Source organism: Sturnira hondurensis, unplaced genomic scaffold (assembly GCF_014824575.4).
Source record: "Sturnira hondurensis isolate 20B ecotype Veracruz unplaced genomic scaffold, ASM1482457v3 Scaffold0013515, whole genome shotgun sequence".
Lineage (NCBI taxonomy): Eukaryota > Metazoa > Chordata > Mammalia > Chiroptera > Phyllostomidae > Sturnira > Sturnira hondurensis.
This window is the reverse complement of record NW_028086146.1, coordinates 6,748,193-6,774,154: the sequence shown is the minus strand read 5'-3', so window position 1 is coordinate 6,774,154 and position 25,962 is coordinate 6,748,193. Positions and strand designations below refer to the sequence as shown.

Sequence of the window (25,962 nt, the reverse complement as noted above, 5' to 3'; positions counted from 1 at the left end):
AAAAAAAGTAAAAAGTGGAAAAGAAATGCCATAGAAACTAAGGAACAGGAAAGGTTAAGAAAGAGACCTTGTGTATATGCAAAAAATGTTTGAAAACATACACATTAAATTGTTGGTAGTGGCTACCTCTGAGATGTGGGTTGAAGAAAATGACATAAGAAACCTGGGAATTTTAATTTAATATTTGAATATTTACTGAATTTATTGGGGTGAATTTTGTTTGCAAAATCATAAAGGTTTCGAGTATACAAGTTAATAAAACATAATCTGCATCACGCACCCACTGCCCTAAGCAAAGTCTCTTTCCATCCCCATTTCCCCGCTTTGTTCACCTCCACCCACCACCCACTCTTTTTCCCTCTGGCTGTCACCATACCGTTATCTGTGTCTATGTTATATATACATATATGTTTTTTTGCTTAATCACTTCACCTTCTTTCATCCAGTGCCCTAACCCTCTTCCCCTCTGACATCTGTCAGTCGGTTCCTTGTGTCCATGCCTCTGTTTCCACTTTGTCAGTTTATTTTGTTCATTAGATGCACATATAAGTGAAATCATATGGTATTTGTCTTTCTCTGACTGGCTTATTTCATTTAGCATAATAATCTCCAGGTCCCTCCATAAAAGTATTTTATAGTGTTCTGTATTATTTTTGTAACTTTTTGTGAATATATAATTATCTTAAATTAAAAAGTGAAAATAGCCCTGGCCAGTATGGCTCAGTGGATTGAGTGCTGGCCTGGGAATGAAAGGGTTGCCAGTTCAAGTCCCAGTCAGGGCACATGCCTGGATTGTAGGCCAGGTTCCCAGTAGGGGGGGTGCATTTGAGAAGCAACCACACATTGATGTTTCTCTCCCTCTCTTTCTCCCTCCTTTTCCCTCTCTAAAGCGAAATAAAGAAATAAACCAAATTTAAAAAAGTAAAAACAGAAGTCATGTTAAAATATGTTTTAATCAGTTGAAAATGAAAAATAATTTAGACAAGCTTAATCAGAATAGAAGGAGGGAAAGGGCAACATGGAGTAGTCAACAACAGTATATTGCAGATAGGTCAAAAAAGATGAGGGCTGACAGAAGTCATGTATCTTGGTATTTAGACTTAGCCACAAGTGACCTTATTAAAAGCAATTTCAGTGAAAGGCCAAGGGCAGAAGGTTTACTGCCAGTGTTGGGACGTGGGAAGGGAGGGCATGAAGAGCTGTCTCATAGTCATCCATCCAGGAGAATCTTGAGTATAGAGGAAGAGAGAGATAAAGGTAGGGATTTAGGGTGAAAGGTGACTAAACGGCTCAAGATCCTTGTGGTGGCAACAGAGACATCTATGCAAGCTTCCTTAACCACAGAATTTTGTTGCAAGTCACCTGGAAAGGTGAAGTAGCATGGGGAGTTGACTTATTAGCCCCTGCACATGCCAGAACCCAGCTTTTCTAAAACTGGGATTTGAGGGAGTTTTATAAGAAGTTGAAGTTGAAGACTCAGCAAGACTTTGGAGGCAAGAGACCTGAACTTACTTATATGCTGGAGGTAGACAACAGTAGAGGGCAATCGCTCTCAAACACAGAGAAGTGTTAAGGTACTTAATAAAGGGATGTCTTTTCACATTGGGAAGTGAGCACAAGTACTTCTGGAAATGAAGTTTCATACAAAATACAAAACTTAACCATGTTTCTGAGGCTAAACTAACTGATATATTTTAGATATATATACACACTAGAAAAAATTAAATAAGATAATATAAATAAGCTAGTAAATTTCTTTTTTCTTCTTCTTCTAAAGCCGAACAACAACTTATCCTTACACAGAAACACAGATGTACAGCCAAAACACTGGAGGGAATTACTTTGATACTCAAGGGAGTTCGGCACAGGTGACGACTGTGGTCTCATCCCACAGTATGGTGGGCACTGGAGGGATTCAGATGGGCGTCACGGGAGGACAACTCATCAGCAGCTCTGGAGGAACCTATCTGATTGGCAATTCAATGGAGAATTCTGGTCACTCAGTGACACACACCACTCGGGCCTCCCCAGCGACAGTAAGTATTTGAGTTTTTGTCAAATTTAGCTTCTTGGTAGCTGTTACTGTACCTTTCCCAGTATAGGAAGAAAAAACACAGGCTGGGCTTGGGCAAGAAAGTGTTGATCACCAGTAATATTTATGCTAGTTTATTGCCAGAGCAGTTACTTTATGTAGCACAGCATTTCCCAAACCTTCCATGGGTGTCCAAGCTGTGGGCCACTGGCTGCATATGGCCCAGGATAGCTCTGAATGCTTCCCAACACAAAATTGTAAATTTACTTAAAACATTATGAGATTTTTTTGGTGTGTGTGATTATGTGTTGCAGTGTATTTTATGGGTGGCCCAAGACAACTCTTCTTCAGGTATGTCCAGAGATGCCAAAAGGTTGGATATCTCTGCTGGGTTTTAGACTTTAAATTTGGTCATATTCACATACCACCCATACTACTATTTACTGAATGTATATTTTAAATATTCACTCTTAAAGTAGACAACAACATATGTTTTTCTGATGTATATTAAAAGCCATTCTTTGAAAGTAAATTTAAAATGTTTACCCATGTGCCATATGTAAAGCCATTTTGCTTTCTGCCAGGGAGATACTTTGGGAAGCAATGATCTAGGTAATTTCAGTGAAAAAACATCTATATTGGCTCTGATCACTGCTATGAGCAAACAGTATCTTAGGAACAAACATATTTGACTTTTCAAGTATTTAAAATTTAATAAATACGTTTATTTTGAAACAACTTATTTCAATGTATTGAAATGATGCCACAGAAATAGTCGTAGAAAGCTGTGTAGAATTCAGTATCATCCAACTCTGCAACCTGAGCTCTCTGTTTTCACCTCAGCTGAGCATATATGAAAGATCACAGTCACTTAGAACTACCCTTCTAAAGCAGCAGTGGAATTGATTTTCCAGATGTGCTGTGTAAAAGGAGCCTGGGAATTTGAAATAAGCACAAGCACCCCCTTTTTATCATCTTATTATATACTTTGTCCTTATAATACAGAAGTAGAAATCAATTTGTTAGAAAATAATATGAGAAGCTTTACATTTTTCATTTTAATGGATTTTCGAGATATAACATGTACATGCTGAGTACTTTGTATATACTTTTCTGTTTATAATGATTACTTATTTACACTGTCAGCATTTAGTGCCTTTTCCCTTTTCCAGACTGGGAATCCCTACAACTATTCAGTGCAGTATTTCTTACCAACACCAGAACAGGTCTCTAGCAGGTCTCAGTGGAGAGTTCCTTTTTTGTAACCTTTTCTCTGAATTTTTAAAGCATTTCTTATGTATGTTTGTCTCTTGCTTTTCATAACAATAGGTACAGTATGTCTAAACCTCTTAGTCACAATATATGTATGTAGATTAAAAACTAAATCATAGCTTCTCTTGACCTCAGGTCCCCCATCAACAAAATTAGTGGTTAGTTAGATTAAGTGGTTGGTTTTCTAATTTCCTCCCAGCTTTAAAATCATAATATTTACAAAAGAATTGTAAAGTGTTGTAGATGCAAAAATAACTGTATGTTTACCATAAAATAAAAAGCAGTAGAATAGGTGTCAGTACTTTATAGTGCTCCTGAGAAGCGCCGTCCAGAATGTCATTGCCAGTGGAAAAGGAAGTACTTGCCACTTATCAAGCCCTTAGGAAAACGGAAAAACAGGGAGAAATAGTGTGCACCCAGCCTTTCTCATGATAGCATGCCATCTCTTTGGCCCCCATCCCCTACTTTATTTTCTCCAGGGTTTTCTATTTACCTTCACTGTGGTTTCTGGCTACCTGTTAAACATCCGTATCAACTAAATAGGTGTTGAGTAGATTTATTAGTGCTGTCAGTGAACTAAATCGATTATTCCAGGTCATGCAAATACAGGAGCAAACATTAACAGGGTGAATTTTGTAGTTTGATATTTTTTCTATATTCTGTATGAAAAAGTAGCATGACTCCTTACGTTACCCATTTCACCAATTTGCAGTGAGATTTCTATTAATCGGTAAATAAAACTAACACTTAAAATAACTGAATTATAACAACTGGGAATAGTGGGAAACTACTAAAAAATAAATTCATAGTATTAATTATATATGTTAATTTATACTTTTTAAAATGCATTAATATTTAAGATTTTCTTAAGAATGGTTTTTTGTTTTTCTTTTCTACAAGAAAGTTTTCTTTTTAGTACAAGTAGTGTAAAATTTAAATTAAAAAATAACTTGTTGCCTGGAACAATCATAGGTATCCTCATCAAAGCACATCTGAGAGTGCCATATGATAGATTTATATTATCTAAATATACATCTGCTATGTTACTTTGTATTTCTTACTAAAATTTATATTTGATGGTTTCGATTCACCTCTCAATCGTGCTGCAGATCTTCATCTGCTTTATTCACAGTGAAGTGACAATTCTGTTTACAAATTCACGACTATTACTATAGTCAAGTTAAAGTTTAAGTGCCATGGAACCTATTTAAGATTTCCTACCATCCCCCTCTTGCCAAGTGTTAGAATATTTGTAGCTCTTTGATTGTCTACACTGCTAAAACTCAAGATGTTTTGGTAGGTGCCTTGTCATTAAAGTGAGCTTTCTTATTTTTATGTATCTGTTTCATTCACTGTAGAACCATAAAGAGTTTATATAAATACAATCTTTTCTTTTTAAAAAATTTGTATTGAATTTATTGGGGAGACACAGGTTAATAAAATTATATAGGTTTCAAGTGTACAATTCTATAATACAATCTATATATTGTATTGTGTGTTTATTACCCCAAGTCAAGTCTTATTCCATCACCATTTATTCCCCTTTACTTTCTTCCTTCTCCCCCTCCCCCTTTTCTTTCTGGGAATCACTGTAGTGCTGTCTGTGTCTACGAGCACAAACTTTAACAACTCATTAGTCAACACTCAAGCCATTTCTTTGCCAATGTTGAGCCAAATTGTACCATATAAATTTATTCTTCTACCTGTTTAATAGCCAACTTATCATCACCTATATAGAGCAATCCTGATGCAACCGACTGTGTAGAAGTAGCCTATACTGTGGACAAAATTCCTGACTGAAATTTGCCCATTCCATAAATCCTATAATAATTGCAATGTATAGTCAGTCAGTTCAGTTGGTGTCAAATTAGTTAAGTATGAGTACTTAGAAGTAACACAGACCTAACACCTTCATTCATTTCCTGAGTAGCAGGGTTTCTTTCTCTGGTCTTCTGAATAACTGCCTCGACTCTCTCTTACATTTATTTGACTTATGTCTGTTACTGAAATTCTTTCATTTGAAGTTATTAGGAAGAACTTCCCACCACAAAGAAAAGTTTACTTTACTATTCAAACCAGTTTTTCAAGATATGCCAATGAAAAAAAGATAATGATTTGAAATTGAAACCATTGCTAAGAAAAATAAATGATTAGCACTCTAATATCTTCTTACCTCACCTAATAGTCAATATAAAACCATCTTTCTCATACTTGAAGGATCTCTGAAGCATTTATGGAGAATTTTTATTTGAGTATGATTTACTTCAGTTTTATAACCTTAAATGAAAAAAATAATTAACATAAACATGTTTTAGAGTTTAATTTGGCTTATGCATTATATGACTATCAGTTTTCAAATATCAGAGTTTTAAAAAAATTATGATGGTAACAAATTTTATTTTATGAATATGTTATGCTATAAACTACCAGTGTGCCATTTATTTGGTCAATGGAGTCCATGTATATATAAATTATGTATGTGCATGTGTATGTTTTACATGTGTGAATATATACACACATTTAAAAGGCACTTCCTGCTGTAGTATTAAATAAGAAATTTCAAAAACATTTTGTAGCTTTTTTGTTGGAACATCTCAGGGTATGAGTTCAGCTGAGTTACCACTTGAGTCAATCAGTGTCTTACACGTCATGACATTAATTCTCAGTATCTAATTATTGTTAATGTTTGAGTAGTATATGGACATTCAGGTAAAAGAGTTGGCTCTGGTCATAATTCTGAACTCACTATACTCTGATATTGTAACTGCATCAGCAAATTTCCTGGTATGTTTTTATTCATTTGAAACTCTAATTTATTTTTCTTCATTATGTATTTGTATAACAATATCATTTACAGAATTTTAAAATTTTGAAATGAACACATTTTGCACTTGAGTATCAAAATTTTGTGATTATAGTTGGTGATATTTTGTGCTGATCACAACACAGTTTATCTTACACCACAGTATACAATAATTAAGTCTGCTCTAACAAGATTTATTTACTCACTACTCCATAAAATGGTATTTGGATGCTTATAATTGGATGCTTATTTATGGAGGATTTTTTTGTTGGCTAAATAAGGTTACATTAATCACTGTTGAGACTGGGATACGAAAGATAATTTTTACATCTTTCTGTATATATATATTTAGTAATTAAATGTTAGGTTTTTGCTAAAATTAGATTCCACCAAAGGGCACAAGGAAAATGCATTGAAACTAAAATTGTTCATGTCTCTCCTTCTGATTAATGTAAAATATTATCATTTCTTTCAGTCACTTGGAGGAAAATTTTAATGTCCATCTGCTGCTATATAAGTAAAAGTTTGGCCTAGCTTGTACAGTTTATAGAAAGTTAAGAATTCATTTAAGAATTATAGATACTTTTATTTCTTTATCCTTCGGTTTATGTATTTATGGGTTTGGTGTAGGGAATGGGTTTTCCTAAGAATGAATATATATAACTAACAACCCAGAAAATGATTTTACCATCTTATTCCTTTGGTGGAATGGTACCAATGGCCATTTGTTTTGTTTTAAAATTTTATTAATTTACTTACATGAATTAGTAACGCATTCTTGATTTGCACAATTCAAAGAATAAAAGAAAGTACATAATACAGTCTCCTCACCCTGTTCTTCAGTTCTTTTCCTTAAAAGCAACCACTGTTGTCAAGTTCTTTTGAGTGTTGTTCTAGGGATATTCTGTGAATATGTAAGCAGAATGTCTCTCCCCTGTCTCATTACCATTTTTTATTGTATTTTGATCATTTTTTAAATTCAAATAATAATAAAAATACTACATCTTACTTTTTTTCACCAAGCAGTATATCTCAGAATTTTTTTTCATGTCTACTTGAAGGGCTTCCTTATATTTATGGAAAACAACTATATTAGAAGGAGCTGAGCTGCCTGTATCTTAGCAGGGGGAAAAAAAGTTAGAATTATGTTGGATTGTTGAATGTTGCTATATAGAGACAGAAAAGCAGTATAGTCACTTAAGGTGAAAACTTTTGTTTATTATTATGTATAAAGATATATTGAGAAGAAAATTTTTAATTTAGAGTGCATAAATTATGCATGAGTCCGTTATATTTTATATATTACAATGTAATTTCTATTTTAAATCATTTTCTTAGTCTTTTAATTAGCCTCAGTGATAAAAAAATACTTCCTCACTTGTTTGGGCAGAAGCATACATGTTCATTATGATCTTAGCATTTTCTTTTTCCCTGTGTCCTATTTTCCCTAGGCCACTGTGAGCCCTCAAATGAAACTCCTCAGAGAGAGTCTCACAAATCTTCCCCTTCCTGCACTAAATCCTAAATTGACTGAAGGTTCTGGGACCTCACTTTTAAAGCACTTAATAAAATCGGACTTTGAGTGACTCATGATCTCAATCACTTCATCTATATTCCGTTTAGCTGTCAGTCAGTCCCACGCTGCTCCCGCCTTGGAGCTGATAAGATCTAGAGGCAGTAATTTTACCCTTGAGGCTGTAAGACATTCCACTCCTGGAAATCTTGATCAACTAGAAGGATAAGACGATAGAGTGACAGGGGCCTCAGCCTGTCCTGAGCATAGCTGACGTATTCCTTTGTATTTCTAAAGCAAAGTACTTGTATAATGAGCTATTTTAGCATTCAGCTATTTCATACTGAAACAACATTTCAGAACGCAGTTGTGTTGTAACTTACCAGAAATGGCTAGATTCTATTTCATGTGAAATTTCTATTAGGAAAGTTTAATGATGTTTATAAATTCTACCTGTAAATATGGAAGTAAGGTATGTTCTAGGGGATCTTTAGTATAACTTTTGCTTGATTCTTATACTTGTAAGTCAAATTTCAAATTAATTTACCAGCTTGAAATCATTATAAATTTTAAAGGAAAAGAATCACTAATATTTCAGTCATGGAGACCAGGTAATCCAGATAAAATATGAAATGTATTGGTGGCAAATTAAAATACATTGTAGTCTGTGAAATACATGAGTCAATTTTAGACCCATAAAATTAATACTGACTCTCCCACTGGCCCATGCCTTTTAATTTAATGAGAGAAAAACAACACAATGCCTGTGTACAATTCTCAGCTCTCAAATGGGAGGGATTTCTGTATGTCCCCATGTTATTGGTTTATACCCCAAATGCATGTGATTTGATTGCCACTTTCTCAGCATGCGTAACTGCGGTTGTTTATTGGTCACAGAATCTCCTGAGACCTTTTAAAATTTAGCTATTGTCTTTGATTATAACTGTTGATGTTTATAAATTTCATGGGCTAGGAGTTTTGCAATCTACCTTCATTCAGATTATTAGGAATAATTTTATACATTTACTTTAAATTTACTTACTATAAGTTTTAGTGACTTTCCTACTTGCCTTATAAGAAGGAAACTGTATTTTTAAAATTATAGGAAAGATGCATTAAACAAGAGAAGGAAGTAAGATACAAAAATACAAAGGGGGTAAAGAGGTCAGAATTTGCAGATTATATGATTGTATACCTGATAAAAATCATGGAGAATCCAGTGAAAAGCTAAAACAAATAATAAGAGAACTTATAAGATAACTGAGTATAAGATTAATATACCAAGAAATCAGTAGCTTTTCCAGATACAAACAACAGTAGTTAGAAAATATAATAGAAGCAAAGATTTCATTTATAAAAACTTCAAAATTTGCCAGACAATAAACTAATAACATATGTGTAAGATTCAAATGCTGAATGAAACTTTTAAAGTTTTTAAGGCACAGGTGGCAAACACAAGACCCATGGGCAGAATCTGGCCCTCCACCTTGTTTTATCCAGCCCAGCACCTTGTTTCTACCTGGTGGCAGCACCAAGCTCTTGCTTAACTGTTAAGGAGTAGTTACATTTATACAGTTGTTAGATTTATACTGTAGGGCTATATAAATGTAGTCCTAAAATTACATTCAGCCCTTTGAAGGCGACTGTGAGGCTGATGTGGCCCCTGGTGAAAATGAGTTAGACACCCCTGTCCTAAGGGACACAGAAAGAAGCTTTTATAACTGAAAGAGAAATTTTAGCCCTGGATGGTGTGGCTCAGTGGATTGAGTACAGGCCTGCAGAACAAGGGTCGCCAGTTTGATTCTCATGCCTGGGTTGTGTGCCACATTCCCACTAGGGGGTGTGTGAGAGGCAACCCACACATTGATATTTCTCTCCCTCGCTTTCTCCTTCCCTTCCTCTGTCTCTAAAAAATAAATCAAATCTTGTAAAATAAGAATTTTTATTATCAAACATTTTGTATTTCTCTAAATTAAAATATTTCAATATTATCCCAATCAAAACACCAATAGATTTTTTAAAAGATTTTATTTAACTTTTTTAGACAGAGGGGAATGCCGGGAGAGAGGTAAACATCAACGTGTGGCTGTCTCTCACATGCCCCCTACTTGGGGACCTGGCCCCACAACCTAGTCATGTACCCTAGACTGGAAATTGAACCTTTGGTTTGCAGGCTGGTGCTCAATCCACTGAGCCACACCAGCCAGGGCCAGTAGGTTTTTTCTTTTAGAAGAGCAGCTGTTTATAAGTAGACATGTAAGAATAGTGAAGGAAATTTTGTAGAAAAAACAAAATAGTAATGGAGTATGGGTGGAATGGAAACAACCCTACCAATTATTCAAACATCAAATTATAATAATTGAAATAGAATTGTTTAGGCACAGGAATAGATCAGTATAGACCAGGAATGAAAAGGCCATAAATAGGCCAAATGCATATAGGAATGTAGTTTATGATAAATGAGGCATTACCTGTCAGTGCAGAAATAAAGAATTATCAGTAAATGATGTTTGGGACATTAGAACAGCTATTTAGAAAATTGGATTGGTTCCATACATTATTCCCTATATAAAAATAAATTTTACTTGGAAGAAAAAATATATTTTATTATTCTCTTATAGCAGGGAAGCATCGTGTAACATCCAGAATCTATGAAGACTGTATTAATTTAATCAGTTACATAAGTAAACACATTTTGTATGACAAAAACCATAATAAACAAAGGCAACAGTGAAATGACAACCTGGCATAAAGTTTGAGACATTACATTCAAAGGACTAATTTGTTTAATATATAGACCACTTAAAAAAATCCATCCATCAGAAAATAAAAAGATTTTAAAAAGGGTAAATTATATGAACAAGAAGTTCACTGAAAAGGAAATAAAAAGAAACTACAAAGAAATACCATTTTTAAATTTCTCACACAGGCAAAGCTGAAAAAGTAAAAGGTGGCAAGCATGTGAATAAACAGACATTCTCATTCATTGTTGGTTTGAATCAAATTGGCACAGAATTGAAGAGCAATATGGAAATTTTTATCAAAATTGAAAATACACATATACTTTGACCCATAGAGTACTTATATGAATTTATTCTACTGATGATACTCTTATATATGTGAAATGCTACATAAATAACTATATTCATTATACAGTAATTTGCAATAAAAATTTTTTTGGGAAAAGCTTAATTGTCCATCATCAAGGGACTAGTTAAATAAATTTTGGTGCATTTGTCCATTCAGTAGAATTATATGTGTGTGTGTGTGTGTATAACCATTAAAAAAGTGGGGCCGTGTATACAAATACAGATACATAGATATAGAGATAGGTGAAAATATAGATAGATAGATAGATACAATCTCCAAACATATGAAAAAGCAAGGGGCTTTGTGTTTGTGTCTTTAAATAGAAATATGCAATTGTATATGCTTATATAAGCACAAAGATTTTGCTAGGGGAATTCATGAAGTAAAAAAGGGTGAGAAGCATGTGAATATATTATTTATTCAAAAAAGTGATTTACTATTTTCAATAATCTGAGGCCAGCTCTTGATTACAGAGAACGTCTATTTGGTCATGTTCCTCAAATGCATGTTGTGGAAACAACTCTTTATGTTCCCAGTATAGACTCTCTAAGACGTGTAGCTATTCAAATTAAACCTTGATACTAGGTTTCAGAAAAAGTCCTCCCTGTATTAGACAGTTGAAAGTTTAAAGAATGAAAATTGCCATTACACTTAGTAAAAATTTTTAGAGCCATTCTTACTCAATATTTTGGAGTGAAAGTGAATGTTTTGTATTTGTATTCATGTTCTTAGAGCTGGGATTATTTTCTTTAGTTATTCACTCTCTCAAACATTTACTAAGCAATCACCATTGGCCAGGCACTGTGCTTCAGAGGATATAATGGTTTACAATATGAGTAGTGGAGCTAATTTCAGCCACTCCTGATCCTTCCAGGTAAAAAATGCAAATTCACAAGTAGCCCCTAAACTTCTTTTAAGTGGTTAATTTCATCCTTTCTCACCACATTATTTTTTAAATCACAAATATCAATGTATTGTAAATTGATTAATTTTAGATTCACCAAAATTGTGCTTATACTCTTTTTTTGTTGCTGAAATAAATTGGAAAATTGCCTAAAGTTTGGGTAGGATTGAGTAGCATGAAAATGGAAGAAAAGCAAAAATTCAAGTAATACATAGATTTCAAAATCATCCTTTGAATAAATTTAGCTAGCACCATGTAGGAGTACCCTATACCTCCCTACTTATTTTCCCTGAAGTAGGAATTGCATTCTGATCCTGGCAAAGAAAAACATTTTTATCATGTTTTAGTGTAATGGTCCTCACACTTGAGTATGTCCTCTCCGAAACATTGGTGGGACACATACCTGGAACGCAGCTCTGAGGCTTTTTTGTTTATTCAATATGGGGGAGAGCCCAAGATTAGCATTTCTTACAAGCACCCAGGTGATTCTGCTAATGCTGATCCAGGATCACAATGTTAAAACCTCTGCTTCAATAATTATATATAGACTTAAATACAGAGGGAAATGTTTTTAGTACTCAGAATAATCTGCAAGAAGCAGATTTGAAATCATACATTTAAAATGTAAGCTTGGCCTTGAACCTCATCATTTAATCCTAACCCAGCCGATTTCTGAAGGATAACTCTAGCCCTGAGTGCTGATACAGTTGATGTGTCAGAAGATAGTTCTGTTGTCACTCATTAATAACTCCAGTCTCATAGGGCGCTGGGGAGGGTTGAGGGACCCGGGCTTTACAGGATGATCAGAGGAAGCCCAGAACAGCGGTCTTGTTTGCAGTATTCTAATTGGACAAATGTTCTCAGAACATGTTCAGTTTATGCTAGTTTCTCACACAAATGTTTTTTCCTGCAAATATTTTAGGATTGTTTCAGTTGGTATAAAATTGCTAAAACTTCAGGTTGAAAGCATAATAATTTAAATTTTTTCTCTAGATGTCATAAAATTTTCAGTGAATAAAAAGATTTCTTATAATTAAACATTTGCAAGTTCTAAAACTTCAAATGCTTAATAAGATTAAAATTTTTGTCTTTGTCCCCCCACTACATATGTACATACACCAAGAAGCTGTCATTTGTAACAGGAGGAGAGGCAGTGCCTACATGCTCACATCAGCAATCACAGATACCTTTTCTGCATAAAAGCCACCAAGCAGAAGTATTTCTGTTTTGATCTCAAATGCAAACTAACTATAAAGTTGTAGAGTTTAGGGGAGAAATTACCCAAAAGTAAATTTTCAGTCTTAAGGGTATTTTTTTCATTGGGTTTCTCTAAAGCACTTAGTGCACTTTCACTGGGAAACAGAAATACTATTTCTCTATGAGATTTAACTGGTGAGGTTAACAGAGTAACCTGTATTAACAAGAAAAATGCAGTATTATACATTAAGGGTAACCATGGATATTATAATTAAAATTTAACTATCCATTCAAAATTTTTGTTGCCTTGTAACTTGATCAGTTTGAAATTCTCTTCTTTTTTTAATTGTTCAAGTACAGTTGTCTCCGTTTCACCCCCAACTCCCCCGCCATCCCAGCACTTTCCTATTAGAAAGTAAATCTTGTTTAAGTGTGAATCATTTAGCAAATTTTAATTTTACAAGCCACTCTTTAGAAAATAGTGTTATTAAAACAATTTGAGTTATTTCCACTTGGTTTGTTTCCATGTTATATTTGTATAAAATGGAAATGATGTTGAATTTAGAGAAATAAATCTTGGATTCCAATCTCATAGTTCATACCTATGTGATCTTAAGAAAGTACAATACCTCTAATCCCAGAGAGCCTCAATTTTCTTATCTATGGAAAAGAAATAGTATTGCTTGATGTTCCTATTTTACAAAGCTACTGTGAAGATCCAATGAGGACTAAAGACTTGATAAATTAGGAAGCATATAGTATTACTTCTGTTTTTAAATCAAGTTAACAGTTCTAGAAAGGAATTTTTTATCATGAGACAAATTTTAATTATAATGGTAGTTGAATATATCGATCTCAACCTTTAGTCTTTAAAAACAATTAAAAAGCCATTTCAGAGCCAAGAGAATATGCCTTGACCTATAAAGACAATAAATAAAATGATATCATTGTTATTTTTCCTTCTGTCTTATTAGCATGTAATGGAATGACTGGTCAGTATTTACATTAAGAGAAGGTCCTACTTGTCCATATATGATATTCTATTTGGGCCATTGTATATATGTACATATATGTGTTTCTATGGATCTTCTTTTATCTTCCAGAAAGGATCTGTTTTCATTTTTCTAACAAGTCATGTGCTTGTAGTGGCTGGGATGGGTATCAGTTTCTTATTCTCTCTTTCACATAGGAAGTTTCCTCACCCGCTTCAATAATCTCAGTGCTCTATAAGCCTGTCTTTCCAGGCTAAACATGTCATTTCAAATGGAGCATCCCACCAGTTGATCTCAGAAGAATTCCCACAGATTCTTGCCTGATTATGGGGCAGTAGTCCAGGATCACCATGAACCAGTTTAAACTCCCAAGCACTGGTTATCCCAAAATTAGGTAATCGTAGAGAAGATGTGTACAATTTTGGCAACTTAGTCTTAGGATGATTATTTAGAAAGACATACAAATGTATGCTATACCTTTGTTCAGAGAATTGAGGGTTGGTTTTTTTTGAAGGTGTAGTCATGGTCTACAGTCATTTTCTACATTAAGTAGAAAATGAACAGTGTTTATTTAACATGCCAACTTCTTAATTATTAAAAAAAAATCCATAAATCATTTAGTCATTAAAAATTTGGCTCTATACTATTAAATAGAAAAAGACAAAAGGACTTTTTATTTAAAAAAATGAAAAAACTCCAAGGAAAAGATTAGGAAAGGGAAGGAAGGAAGGAATGAGAGGAAAGGAAGGGAGGGAGGGAGGCAAGGAGGGAGGGAGGGAAAGACATCACTGGGGCCTCAAATTAGTCTTTCAGGTTGTCACAGGGCCTCTTGCTAATCTGATTATAATAGTTTGCAGTAGAGTTGAAATTTCAATAACAAAATGATCAGAAGTCTTAGAATAAAGATTATGCAGCAGAGAAATGCGCAGGAAAACGTTTTAGAATCTATTCATGTCATTGTGTTTGATAGGTGTATTTGACGTGTTCTAATCACACAGTGATGCTATAAAGACTGTTGTGTTCATTTCAAGTAAAAATAAGGCACTGCCAAGCTTTCTGCCTCAGATTTCCCACCTTTAGATCTGTAATTCGAAAGTATCTTGATATTCATTCCTTCCATTCTCACTGCTACCTTATTACCATAGCTTCCAAAGTGGCTTTCCTGTCTTTAGATTCTTTCCTTTCCTACATTATATCCTAGTTTGAAATATAAAGTGCTGTCATATTAGATCAATTCCATAACAGCTTTTCAACAATGTTTCATTCCCTTTTTTCATTGAAGATCCCAGCCAATAAACTGCAGTCTAACTGTACCTATCCATAAAGGAACTATTTATATCCTTTGCCAATTTTACTCTTCCTTGAATTTACATTCTGTTGTCTTATCTGTGCCTTTATTCATCCTGTTTGCTATTCCTAAAATGTTCACTAGCCTGCCCCTATTGGAATGCCAGGCATTATTTGTCAATCCTTTGCTAAAGAACCACTTTACCCATGTTCTCTCTCTAACTTTATCAGCAAGTAGTAACTCTCCTTCACTTCCCTCCCTCTGTTTTGTAGTAATATTTAATTATTTAATTCATTCTGGTTGCCCTTAATCATTTAGAGGGAGAGTGGGGGAAAAAAAGAGAAATTTCTTTTTTTTTGGCATCCTTATTTATCTTTTTTATTTTTATTTTTTAAATAATTTTTTCTATTTTATTCTTGCTCAAGTACAGCTTTCTGTCTTATATTCCCAGCCCTGCCCCTCCAGTGCTCCCCACCTTCCTCCCATTTCCGCCCCCCACACTTAGTTATTGTCCATGTGTCCTTTATACTTGTTCATGTGAGTCCATCCCCTTTTCCCCTATGATTAGAAAGAGAAATTTCTTATACATGAATAGATACTGTGTCACTCTTTAGAATTAGTCAGGACCATTGTGATCTGGTTGACAGGGCTATGTTTTGAATGTCTTTGCAAACATTTGTCTCCCTCTCTCTACTTTTCTATCTCTCTCTCCACATACACACTTAAACACAGAAGTAACGCTGCACTTTACATACAGTGGGGCTCTATGTTCATCAGTATGAAAGGAAACTCACGAAAATCCACTATTCTAATGATTCCTATTATTGTAGCAAGCACCATAGTTGTTTGATATGGGGGGCAGGGAAGGGTTGTTTTATTTATATTTTTATTGGGGGAAAAACCCTACATATTTCTTGATTTTTGAAATACTTGTAAATTCTAACTACCTGATATTCTAATCATTTTTATTGTATGAAACTACAGTGACATAATATCTTTGAGATTAGAAACATTTTCTTAGAGGATATATAAGATTATGTTGAACATTTAAGCCAACGATCTTCTGGATAAATGAACCTACTTTTAAGCAAATTTCCATCAATCTTACTTCATTATCATTTCCTATCTTAAATATGCCAGTTATGGCTACTGTGGAATGTCATTTAGTACACTAAATACTAAATATACTTTTAGCCAGGAGAAAAGACTGATTTTAAGATTCGAATGATCTACAGTAAACTGGAAGCGTATGATCTTACCAGTTCACTTTGGGCCCAGAATTTTGGGTGTGAGATTTTGAAGTATGCTTTTTCTTGAGATTAGTTAAACCCCAGAATCTTGAACAAATATTGGGTTGCCCAAAACGTTCATTTGTTTTTTTTCCTATAAGGTGGCTCTAATAAGTGCTTAGTTGTCTTTGACTTAATTTGAAACCATTTTGTTAGATGGTATTGTGCCCACTGTCATATCAGCATCAATTTTTTAAAAATAACATCAAAATTGGTGAATTTTTGTATACCCATTTTAATATTGAAGATGGGAGAAAACATGCAACATTTTTGAAATATTATTAAGAAAGGTAAAAATGCAACTGAAATGCAGAAGTTTGTACAGTGTTTGGAGAAGGTACCGTGACTAATCAAACTTGTTAAAAGCAGTTTGCGAAGTTTTGTGCCAGAGATTTCTCACTGGATAAATCTCCATAGCTGGGTAGACCAGGTGAAGTTGATAGTGATAAAATTGACTGAATTAACTGAAAACAGTCAACGTTTGCCATGCAGGAGATAGCCGACATACTCAAACATATCTAAATCTATAAACTTATTGGTGAAAATGAAAAATGTGACTTATTTTACAGAAAATTTCATACCATCTTTTTGGCCAACCCAATATTTACTCATATATCTGATCCATTATAGTGGAAAAGTTAACAAATTAATTTCATCTTCAGTGGGCCTAGTAGAAATTTATCCTAATTCACTGTCATATTTTATTTAATTAGTTTGCTGTCCCTCTATCCAGACCCTAGCCACTAACATAGATAAGTATAGCCCCCATAAAACTAGGACAAGAGCACATCATGGGCTAATTGGTACAGTTGTCTTCAGTGATCCATTTGGAATATTACAGCTGATTAATCCTCCATAATGGGAATATCAAATTATGCCTCATTTTTACTCTTCTTTCTCGTTTTTTTGTTGTTTTTCTAACTCCTCCTTCATCCCCACTTTCTGTAACACATTCCTGTGGGTGTTAATCTCTCCTCATACTCTTGTTTCCCAAAAGGCTCTAGTCAACAAACGTGTATTAGGTACACTTCAGCCCTTACGTGTTTAACCTTTCAACCAGCAGGGCATAATCTATTATACCCATTAAAACCACTCTGGGTTTATCTGAAAACTGGCATTTTTCAAAACCCATGTTTCAAGAAATGGCTGTGGTCCTTTCATGAAGTAAAAATTCCCTTCAATGCTTTTTGTTGTTGTTGTTGACACTATAAATATGGTAAAGACATGTTAAGTTTTTGTATGTTTTTCAGAAATTCTTCTCATTTAGCTGGTCACCAGATATTCTTGCTTCTCTTCTAACTGATTAATGAGCCTCAGAGAATTAATGGGTACTTAGAATCCTGGGAAGTTTCCAAGTAGGCTGCAGTGTGCTTGCTTAGAAGGTGGTCGTCATCTTCATTCAAAGTTTAATTCTTGCTTGTCCTCTATTTTCATGTTTCTGTTTTCTACTCCTTGGTCTCTATAAATTCAGCACTGCCTAAGTTGATTAGGGCAGAATATTCCTACAGCCAAAAGATATACTCCATTTTTAAAATCTGTATTACACAATGACATGAATAAACAAAATTCTCAAGGTCCAAAGAATACTAGAAAGTCAGCATATCTCTAGGAAATCCAATTTGAACCAAGATATTTGCTGGACCCTATGCCTCCCTAAAGTTCTTCAAAAGCTAGCCAGAAATGAGAAGGACATTTTCTAATAATCTGGCCCTTTAGGTAGTTGTCTCAGGCCACCATAGAGTAGCAATTTAGTAATAGGAGCAGATCATGTAACTTTTTTTTTCAGAGAAAGAAGTGCTGCTTTATACAATTCCAGGTTGCTGATTAATGAACCCAGACATGTATTTCTCCCTCAGTGTTGCTCAGCTATTATATTTCTGATAGCTTTTACCTTTCATCTAAGTGTATAAAGCTACAAGAAACAGAATATTTTATTTTTATTTGGTAGACTGAAATCTAACTCCCACTTTTTCACTCTCAAACTTTAGTGAAAATATAGGCATATTTGCAAATTAAAGTTTTGAGCAAATTCTTCCTAGTAGTGTATGAAAGTTATTTCAGCTTTTAAATACAGGGTCTGGCACAAATAGCACCATAAGCATGTAATTCTGTAGTATAACACTATCACACTCAAGCACACCATATACCATGTTAGGTGAAGTGATCAAATTAAAACTATAAATTGTTACTCCCATATTATTACCCAACCAACCACACTCAAGCAGGCCTTACTTCTGCTGGACCCTAACTGAACAACAATAAAAAAAATGAAAGAAAGTAATAAAACCTTAAGTATGTATTTAAGTATTAGTTTTGAAAATACCTCGCCCATCCTATTTCATAAATGTTGTTAAATAGTTTTCTAATGTCATTTCAAATGTAGGTATTTTAATAACTGGTAATCATAAAAAAGAACATTTATTTTTAAAAATTTTATTGTATTTTTATGACCATTTAACTCCTTTATACTTCCCCCTGCAGCACCACGCTTGTCCATGTGTCCTTTTTCATTTTTGTTCATTCCCTCCATTCCCTAAAAGGCCCCTCCATGAGTCTGTCTCTATTTTTGCTTGTTAGTTCAGTTTGATCACTTATTGGTGCCTTTTTAAGAGATGTAATACTGAGGTCCTTCAGAGTTTTAATATTTTTGTGACATATTTGTATACTCATTATATTTACATTATTTAATGTATCTAGTTTCACTTGTGCAGTATCACTATATTCAGTTTATTTTCAATTATAATGATAAACGGCATTAATATTCCATTTGACAGAAAGAGTTTTAGAAGCCAGTTTACTTAATTTAGTGATCTGAGATCTGAAAAAAAGTAAATAGAATAAAATGCAGTATGTTATGAATTAATATGTATTTTAAGAATGTTTTTTTCTTTAATTTCTAACATAACATTCTCCTTAGTATTACATTTTATTAACTCTAGGGAAGAAGAAGAATCAGTAACTTTGGGAAAGGATATAAAATAAAATCAAAACTATTAATTCTTTCATTGTTTGAAGAAAATTAAGTATAACTGGGACTCAGTGTTTGTGTATAAAGTATTATACCGTGAAGAAATTGGTAATTTGATAGTAAAAAAAAAAGGTTTTGGCTATTGCCATCCTTTCTTTTTTTGTGGTGGGAGGTGGCAGTTAAAATTTCAAGGAATCATTAATTTCCATAGCCAATGTAAAGTATTGGGTTGGCCAAAAAGTCTGTTACATTTTTTCCATACGATGGCTGTAGTAGTGCTTAGTTGTCTTTAACTTCATTTGAAACAATTTTGTTAGGGTCTGTTGTGACAGCTGTCATATCAGTGTGAGTTTAAAAAAACATCAAAATTGGTGAATTTTTATACAGCCATTTTAATATTGAAGATGGAAAAAGGTACACAACATTTTTGGTATATTATACTTTCTTATTTCAAGAAAGGTAAAAATGCAACTGAAATGCAAAAAAAGATCTGTGCAGTGTACGCAGAAGGTGCCATGACTGATCAAATGTATCAAAAGTGGTTTGCAAAGTTTCTTGGTACTGTTGACATTTTGACCAAGTGATTCTTTGCTGTGGGAATGTCTTATGCATTGGAGGATGTTTAGCAGCACCCGTGGCCTCTACCCACTCACTCGAAGCCAATAGCAGGAGATAACTAACATACTCAAAATATGCAAATCAATAAAGTTACTGGTGAAAATGAAAAATGTGACTTTTATTTTACAGAAAAAATTAAACGGACTTTTTGGCAAACCCAATATAATTGTTAACTATGCTTTAAAATATTAAATATTTTTATGACCTCTTGTACTGAATTGTTGATTTGATCAGGTGATAAAAATAAAAATGATGATATGGATTTTCTCTCTTAAATTACATAATGTGATTTTTATTTAGCTGTAGTTAATAGTGTTAATAGTACCTAGTAACCAAATACAGGGTGTTCAGAACCTGTCTTTATAATACATGTGATAGTAGGAGCAGATGAATAGATTTCTTTTAAATATGAAGTTATCAAGAACGCATCTCATATATTATTAGCACTTGCTACTTAATTAAGGTGTTAGATTCTGTTTAGTGTGCTGAGATGACCTGGAATAAAACTTTCTGTGGTTGCCCCTTTTCTTTGTTGGCTCTGAATTATTTTCTCTTTTACATTCCATTTCTGCTATCATTTCTAATAGCTCTTCCACACCACCATATCTTAAAACATAATGTAGAGGCCATGATTACATCTTATAATGTTTGTTCGTATTCATAGACCCTTCACTTACAGATTTTAATATAAGGTTAAGAGAGGGATGGATACGTGTAGTACCTTTTGAACATTAATGAAGGTGTCTTTGTACACTTGCATTAAAATATTAATGCATTTTAAGCAAAATCTGCACTATAATTCTATGACAGGATAGAAAAGATATTAAATGCTTTTTATGCTTGAGACTATTTAGAAAGAGTAGTTACTATCCCACATCTTGAATTATGAAGTCATATCATATTATGAACTATGAAAGTGAAGAATTTTTTCTCATAACTAGAAAAATCTGCTGGGGTTCCTGCTCCTCTGGTCTCCATTCTGATTTTAATTATAGAATGTCTTTTTGAAAGTTTTACTTTTGTGATTGGGCTTATTTATATTTTATTCTCTGGGGGTGGGGGAGATGGCAGACACACGTTTAGTAAGAGCTGTTCATTTGCCACCATTCAGGAAGAAATTGAACTTTAAAAAATCTATCAAAAATTCTCTAGTGAGCCTTTTATTACTATCTTGTCTTGAGCCCTTTTTTTAATGACGTCTATTATCAGATTGAAATGGCGATTGAGACGCTGCAAAAGTCTGACGGTCTGTCCACTCACAGGAGCTCTCTTCTCAACAGCCATGTAAGTTGCCTCTTTGTGTAAACTAATCTCCTGCTTGTTCTGCATGTGTTGCTTGCTTCTAAATGCTTGTTTTATTTATTTACTTATTTATTTTGCTGCTTAACCTTCCTTTCTCAGCCCCTTATAATCTCTGTATCACTTAATGGCTATTTTGTACAGTGGAGTATCTAAAAATAGAGTCCCCAGTATACTGCTTTACTAGGTTTTTATACTGTTTTGGTACAACTATAACATTTCCAAGTTAATAACAAGCTGCTATTTATTCATAAAGTGTAATTGATGGGAATTTTCAACATTTAAAGTTTTCTGTTTGTTATTTACTTAACATGAAGCCAATGCTTATTACTGCATCTCTACATCTTTTTGAGACAGAGATTATTGTATCTCTTCTATGTCTAGTAATATTCTTTAAGTGGAAAATAGGATTGTTAATCCAAACCCACGTGTAAACTGTTTGAAAATTATTTATTCATGTCATATAAGATGGGCAGTAAATAGCTGCTTGGAGAAGTTCGGGGCCTAAGAAAAATGAAACTGGGCCAAAAGAAGTGAGGCTGTAGATAGGGCATAAATTACAAATACTTGAGACAAAACAGGAATAGTGTTACTACTTCTTGAAGCTTGTAATGGTTACCCGACACAGAGTCACTAGAACACTGGTAAGTGTGAGAAGACTGATGACAGTTTGCCAGAATGAGAAATATGTTCAGCAAATGTTCAAATTTGGGAGAACCAATGAAAATACTATTAATCATTTTGTTTCCATGATTTCTGAATATATGGGGAAAAGGTAAATAGACATTTGAATTAGATCTTCTGCTAAATTAATAGCAATGTCAATAAAGTAAGAATTAGTTTTTCCTCCCAAATTGAAAATGTGTATACATTAAATTTAGAGATGTTATTATGATTTTTTTAAGTTCTTCATATTTTGTGACTGAAAAGTCCAGAATTGGATTCTCCAAATGCAATTTCTGAAATACTATTCTTCTTTCAGTATACCTATAACCTTTGGCTCATAGAAAATGTTTTCACTGTGCTTTTTAAAGATTTGTATTTTCAAACATTTACATTTTAAATTCCAACACAACACTAAATACTCTGTTCTTACACACTTGTTTTTAGATGAAGTATTTTATCTTGTTTCTTTTTCAAGAGGAATTATCCTGTCAAATAAAAACAGGTTTGCCAACTTAGATAATGCCTGCAATTTTGGTGAAAGTTATAGATATAAATTTTAAAATAACATTTATTTTGCCCCTTGTTTCTGAAACACTTTAAGGAATATAATTTTTTTCATTTTCTGAAAATTGGTATGCAATGTGTCACTCTTTTATATGTTTCATAAGTATACAGCTTTTGTGTTGGCATGAGTCTGTGGTTGTGTGTAAAGGCTGATTTATTGTGTGTGTTTAGGGTGTATGTTTGGGAGAGGAGGTAATACTAATTGGTGTTTGTGTTTTGAGACTGGCAAGTGAAACTGTTGTTTTTTACTTTTCATCAAAATATCCAGGGACTTAAGAAAAAAAACCTGAAGTTTCCAGTTACCTTTTTTGAACTTTCAGGAATCTAAGAAGTTGTACTTTGATACTCAGTTCTCATTTCATTTTCATTTAAGATACATACTTTAGTAAAATTTATATGTTGAATTCTAACTTGCACTATTTATCTTCATTAGTATTTTCATGAATAATAATGTGGGTATGAGAATTTTTGTATGCTTTCATTTGTTGATTTGTTCAAAACTTTTCAAATATGTTGGGCTTTTAAAAAAATATTTCATTTATTTATTTTTAGAGAGAGGGGAAGGGAAGGAGAAAGAGTGGAGGAGAAACATCAGTGCGTGGCTGCCTCTTATGTGTTCCCCAATGGGGACCTGGCCCACAATCCAGGCATGTGCCCTGACTGGGAATCGAACCAGTGACCCTTTGCTTCACAGGCCCGTGCTCAATCCACTGAGCTACATTAGCCAGGGCTATATTGGGCTTTTTGAAGTTATTATTTTCTTCTAGAATTCATAAAGTAATAGTGTTAATGAATGTGTGAGTTCCGCTGCATAAGCAACAGTTAAATGAGTGTTGCTTCGTGGCTTCATGTTTTTATCATGTGGCATGGCAGATCCTCCATGCTGCCAGAGGCATTTCCATGTACAGAAGAGTGCGTGTAAATGTTGCTGAGGCAGTGATAATCTTTCTTTCTAGATGTCCTGATTCATTGTTATTATACCTCTGAGACACAGTTAAATTCATTTAAAAACATTTTATAGGCAAGTCTTTAGAAACACAAATTATTTTTATAGGTAGCATGTCAGGAATGGAGAAGGGATCAGTGTTTCTGCTGACCAGTCAGCTTTCCTTTCTCCCTGAGCACAGATCCTGTTGCCTTTCTGTTCTTGCAAAGTTAGTAACACTCCTCATTCCTATTAGATTTATTAAGCAACTAGAATAAACTACTGCAGGCATTCTAGTTGAAAACCACCTACTAAGGGTATTTTAAATTCTGTTAACCTAATTGGTGATTTTCAATTGTATAGAAAAATTTTGGTAGAGATTTTTAAATGAAATATAGTTAATATTTTAACTATATTTAATATTTTAAATTTCAATAAACTATAAGTTGCCTTTACCCCCTCCCTGTATAGGACCAATAAAAAATTATTTGAAGTTCGTGGGATTCTTTGAAGAGGGCATGAATTCAAATTTGTAGTAGTTCTCTGGTTTATCTCTTTCTACAAAGGGTTAATTTTATTAGACAGAAAGTTCAGAGAAATTATCGATACTTTTCATCCCATATTTATCTGTTTATAAAGAAGGTTCTTAATCATGATTTTTGAGTTTAAAACTATCGTCATTCTATTTTGGAATAGGGACTAGAACATATTTCCTATTTTCTCTTTGTGCATTTGATTATTCATAGTAATTCAGAAAATTCTCATTAGGGTCAAATCACAGAAATCATCTCCTCTCGGTGGAATCCAGTGTGATTGCTTTGTTTTTCATCTTTCTGCACACTAGGCAATGGAGCGGGGCATTACATTCCATGTCCCTTTTTCAGCATATTCTTAAGAGTCTTTAGCACTGCTGCTATGCTTTTATAATTATTGTGTCATTATCATCATCCAGGCAGAAATGCACGTCTAACTTGTCGGTTTCATAATCTTTATAGTGTCCCCACCTGTGACCGAGTACAGTGACACCAAATGCCATGTTTTGTTATTAAAAACAACATAATGGCAATTATTTTAGTAGTAGCATTTTATAGGCAAACAGAAGACATTCATTGACAAGTGAAATTTCCATAAATGTAAGGATTTTACATATTTTGTGCATCAATGCATCCTTTGTGTCTAGAATAGTGCCTGGCACATAGCAGATGCTCACTAAATATATTTTAAATGAGTGAATGTAAGAAACAAGGGAACAGTCTTTATCTTACCTTTAGTCTTCTAAGTAACTTTACCAATCATGTGCACATTTATTTGATATGCACTGTTTTGTTATCCAGTGTGTTTCTGTGGGCATGTGTGCAGATACTGTTGGCAGAGAGTGTCTTCTTCTGGCACACCAGCTGAGTGAGAGAATATATGCTCGCCGTGTCCATTTGCTGCCATCAGTTTAAAAGTAGACCCTGTTCCTTTTTTCTCCAAAAATCTAACCCTTTGGAAAACAATAGCCAAGAGTGGTATTATTCATCTCCATGTTTTTAGAATGATACTTTTGATTTAACTTTACATCAACCTGTTCTAATAATTTTTTCTAAATATTTTGTGTGTGAAGATGCTACAGGTGCATGATAGTGTGCTTAAATCAAATTAGAATATTGTAATTCTCTTCATTGAAGACTTTATTTTATATTTCTTCTGTGATATAATTAATATAAATTAATATTTAATGGTTTATATTGTATCCAGTTTGTGATATTTTAGATCATAAGTTTGAATGTAGAAATGTTGTTAATTGTTCCCAATTTTCATATAATGTTCTTTAGCTTGTGCATTTTTTAAAAAATTTTATTTAAAGTATATAAAAAGCTTTAAGCATTTTATTTTATAGACTTTTCACAATCTAGCAAATAATTGTTTCATGAATTTTACTGGTTTTAGCTACTGAAATATATTGAGCTCAAAGCAAAACCTTGTTTTATACTCACTTTTGCTTGCCATTGCTGTATTGTAAATATAAGTTATGACAGAATAAGACTTGTCAAAATGCATATCATCAGTGAACTGAATTTAAAATGAATCCTAATGGATAATAATCCATCTGGGAAAAGTGAGAAATTTACATTTAGATGTTAATTGGAGAATATAAGATGTATATTTTTTATTTGTCAATCAGTATTTTCCTTTGGGAAAAATAGGACCTGTTCATCTTCCTTAATCTATCCTGATTAATGTAGGTTAAATGCAAAGCTCGAAAGATGAAATTACCTTGATTTCCAACCTTAAAGGAATTTATGTTAGTTCATTAGTAGAATAATCAGCTTTAAAAGATAAAGGTTAAAAGTTCCTGTGGTATTTTATGGGCTTTTAAAATCACAAGTATATACAAATATTTTATAGGACATCTTATAAAAGAATAGAAGAAATAGTTATAACTTAGTTCTAAATTACTTAATGTTAAAGGTGTTGAATGCTAGTGTCAAAATACATTTTATTAAAGACAATACCCAAGAAAAAGAACACATCTTATAATAGGCATCAGCTTTCCTTG

The 25,962-nt window shown here is 33.5% G+C and overlaps 1 protein-coding gene across 6 annotated transcripts in view; it reads left to right on the top strand.

Annotated features, from left to right (window-relative positions):
* RFX3 (regulatory factor X3) overlaps positions 1 to 25,962 on the top strand; it is a 282,830-nt gene that overhangs the window by 185,049 nt on the left and 71,819 nt on the right. For 5 of the 6 annotated variants that reach the window (XM_037061756.1, XM_037061751.1, XM_037061750.1 and 2 more), the window contains 2 exons: positions 1,778 to 2,036; positions 21,176 to 21,250. In XM_037061756.1, coding sequence (XP_036917651.1) covers positions 1,778 to 2,036; positions 21,176 to 21,250 — 334 coding nt within the window. The remainder of the gene's footprint in view (positions 1 to 1,777; positions 2,037 to 21,175; positions 21,251 to 25,962) is intronic. The other variant, XM_037061753.1, reaches the window with a different exon arrangement.